The sequence below is a fragment of the Mercurialis annua genome, linkage group LG5 (genome assembly GCF_937616625.2).
Source record: "Mercurialis annua linkage group LG5, ddMerAnnu1.2, whole genome shotgun sequence".
In the NCBI taxonomy this organism is placed as follows: Eukaryota; Viridiplantae; Streptophyta; class Magnoliopsida; order Malpighiales; family Euphorbiaceae; genus Mercurialis; species Mercurialis annua.
This window is the reverse complement of record NC_065574.1, coordinates 29,490,834-29,494,234: the sequence shown is the minus strand read 5'-3', so window position 1 is coordinate 29,494,234 and position 3,401 is coordinate 29,490,834. Positions and strand designations below refer to the sequence as shown.

At 35.7% G+C, this 3,401-nt stretch overlaps 1 protein-coding gene across 1 annotated transcript; it reads left to right on the top strand.

Moving 5' to 3' along the window:
* Positions 1-504: 504 nt before the first annotated feature.
* LOC126681771 (uncharacterized) lies at positions 505-3,189 on the top strand. Its single transcript, XM_050377321.1, has 5 exons — positions 505-1,741; positions 1,808-2,241; positions 2,404-2,482; positions 2,837-2,925; positions 3,088-3,189. Exons 1-5 carry the CDS (start codon positions 505-507, stop codon positions 3,187-3,189), a joined length of 1,941 nt encoding a protein of 646 aa, XP_050233278.1.
* Positions 3,190-3,401: the final 212 nt, after the last annotated feature.

The window sequence follows — 3,401 nt, the reverse complement described above, 5'->3', positions numbered from 1 at the left end:
TGGGTATAAATATAAACCCATTTGCAATGTTTCAAGGTTAATGATTTACACACCTTGAAACAACAAACACACATTTTCAAATCACTTAGCTTTGTTGTAGTTTTGGAGTAATATTGGAATCTCCTAATCATTGCGAGTTAGAGTTTAGCTTTGGAAAAACTCAACCCTTGTAGGAACTTGATTATCCTTGAAAAATCAATTGTGAGTTTGAGATTATCTCTAAGAAATCTCTTTGTAAAGTTGGTGCTTATCTATAAAGCACAATCTCATTTAGTGGATTCTAAAATCTCAATCTTAGATTGAGTAGTGGATTAGGATCGTTTTGTGATCCAAACCACTCTAAATCTCTTGTGTCTTTTAAATTCTCTTTTCCGCTTTAAAAAATTTAAATTTCCGATTCATAACTCAAAATCCGGTTTGCCTTATAAACCATAGAGTATTTCAATTGGTATCAAAGCAAGGTGCTATTCTTTTTGGCTTAATTTCTAGAGGTTTCGATCAAAAATGGCAACCGAAATTTTTTTCATCACTCTCAAACCTTTTCTTGATGGTTCAAATTACAAAGTTTGGAAATATATGATGGAAAATTATCTTGATATGCAAGGGGTTGATCTATTGAGTGTATTCCTAAGGGGATGGACACCTCCATGTGACAAGAATGGAGTTCTTTTGAAGAGCGTAGAATGGTCTAAAGAGCAAGAGAAGGAAAATGGCATGAGTAGAAAAGACATCACTACTCTTCTCTCCTCAATTGCTAGAGAAGAACAAGGTAGAATTCAACACTTGAATTGTGCCAAGCAAATGTGGGAGACTCTAGAGAGCTACTATGAAGGTACTCATCAAGTTAAGGGTAAGAAGCTTGAGTTTCTTCTTGGAGAGTATGAAGGCTTCAAAGGCTTGTCTAATGAAGATGTTTCTTCTATGACTTCAAGGCTTCTAAAGATTGTTCATAGTCTCGAGCAACTTGGGAAATTCTTCAAGCTCAATGAAATCAATGGTAAAATCCTTAGATCCCTTCCTATTCTTCTATGGCAACCTAAGACCACCGCCATCATTGAAACTCATGACTTGTCCACCTTAAGGACGGATGAGTTTATTGGGAAGCTTCTTCTTCATGATATGTCTTACATCAAGCTCATTCAAGCCGAAATGGAAAAGGAGAAGAGTGGTATTGTTGCTTTCAAGGCTTCAACAGGTGCTCTTTTAAAAGAGAATAAGAAGGAAAGCAATGAGGAAGAACTCTTGAGGCTCACAAAGAGAGTGAATGAGCTCAAGATGAAGGGAAATGGCAATCATGGTAGATCCTCCTCTTCAAGGAAGAGTTCAAAGGGGGGTTCCAAGACTTTTTGGGATGGTGATTCTCAATCGGATGGTGATAGCCACCATGATGTCAACTTATGCCTCATGTCTTTTGAGGAGGAATCAACACTAGAGGTAAACCCCCAATCTTTTCTATCTTGGGATGGTATTGGTGTTGAATCGCATGATGCATGCATTAATGTTAAAAATGATATTGTTGATGATATTGTTGATGATGATGCTCAAGATGGTGATGATGATATTGATAGCATGCTTGATGAACTAGTAATTAAATGTGGCGATTATAAAGCCAAGATGTTATTTTTCAAAAATGAAGCTTCAAAAGCTAAAGATGAAATGCTCGTTTTAACAAAAGAATTTCATGAGCCTAAATTTTCTAATGAAGTTCTCAAGTCATCATTAGAATCTATCCCTAAGCAAGGTTTAAATGTTGATAACTTGCTTAAGGAAAATGATCAACTAAAGAATGAAATTCTTGAATTAAAAGATTCACTTTCAAGATTTCAAAAAGGGAAGGCAACCTTGGACACAATTCTTGTATCTCAAAGATGCCCAACCATAAAACATGGACTTGGCTATAATCAAAATTCTTCTAGTTCTAATAGGACTATATTTGTGAAGTCCACTTTGCCTCAAACTTCTTCTATAGAAGCTCCTCCTAAATTGGTCAAACCAATTGGGGCAAAGAAGGTGCATGTTCAAGCTCTTAGGCCTAAGCCATTCTTGGCTCAAAAGGCTAAGAGCAACAAGGGTACAAAACCCTCTAGACATGGCAATGCTTCTCAATATAGTCACAAATGGAAAAAGAAGACTAGAAAGAACTCACATGTTCATGCATTCTTAAATGTCAATTCTTGTTCACATGTTTGTGCTTGTTCATATGAGACCTCTAGAGCCAAGCCACCTCAAATGCAATCAAATGTGAACTATATAACTCAATGTTTTAATTGCATGAAATATGGTCACACTAATGTTTATTGCTATGTGGGAAAAGTTCAATTAAGGCTAATCCCTTTGAACTATTCAAGCATTAACTTTCAAGGACCCAAAGTTGTTTGGCTACCTAAGTGATTTGCTTTGTAGGTACAATTGATGTCCACTAAACCAATCTCAAATCATAAGGTGGATGATCAATGGAAGCTTTTGGAAAATGGCAATATAGGTAAAACTTGTATCAATTTCTATGCCATGTTTTCCAAAATTGTTGTTTTGAGGGGGAGAATCAATTTTTCAAATCTTATTCTCCTAAAAAGTTTTGATATGTTTTAAAACCGTTTTAATGATTGGACTTTGCCTTGGTATAATTCAATTAATGAATTATTACCCATTTTTTATCATTTAAATCAAATTAGTTCAATCAATTGAGTTTTTAGGCTTGATGAATATCAAATTAGTGCCTTGCGCCTCAATTGAAGGAGAAACTTAGATTTGCTTCAATTTGATTTCAAAATCTCTTTCAATTAGCTCCTTTGTCCATGTTTTAAACATGTTTTGATTCTTTTTATGCTTGATAAAGGGGGAGAAGTTTCTATGCTCAAATTGCTAAGTATTTTCAATAATTTCTTGCTTATGTCTTACATATTGCTTTTATCTTATGTGCATAAAGTGAGGGGAAGCCAAAATCAATTTGACTCTTACTTAACATAGCCATTTTAGCATGTTGATTGTCAAACTTAAAAAGGGGGAGATTGTTGGACTATTGTCCTTTTAAGCTCCTTTATTTTGACTTTGACAATCAACTATGAGTGATATAATCTTGTTTATTAGTGTATAAGAACTCATAGGAACAATCGGAAGTCCATTCAGAGCTCTCTAGCAAAAATCGAGTTTTTGAGTAAAAAGATGTCCAGTAGCATATCTCGCCCGTGATGGATTTCCATCTCGGGGGAGATACACATATCACGGGGGAGATATTCGAGCTGACAAAACCCTAGTCGACCGTTGGAACGAATCACGGGCGCGACGAATACATCTCGGGCGCGATAAATCAGACCGTTAAAGATCCAACGAATATATTTTTGAAGACCTAATGAAGCATTGACACGTGGCACTAGCCGTTGAAGGTTTTTGGCATATTCAAA

What these genes read in the sequence shown, in the direction of transcription:
- LOC126681771 (XM_050377321.1), top strand. Translation starts at nt 505, where the DNA reads ATGGCAACCGAAATTTTTTTCATCACTCTCAAACCTTTTCTTGATGGT. An exon ending in TTTGGAAAATGGCAATATAG is followed by an intron (nt 2,483 to 2,836) that starts GTAAAACTTGTA and finishes TGCTTGATAAAG; the next exon opens with GGGGAGAAGTTTCTATGCTC. An exon ending in TTTTATCTTATGTGCATAAA is followed by an intron (nt 2,926 to 3,087) that starts GTGAGGGGAAGC and finishes CTTGTTTATTAG; the next exon opens with TGTATAAGAACTCATAGGAA.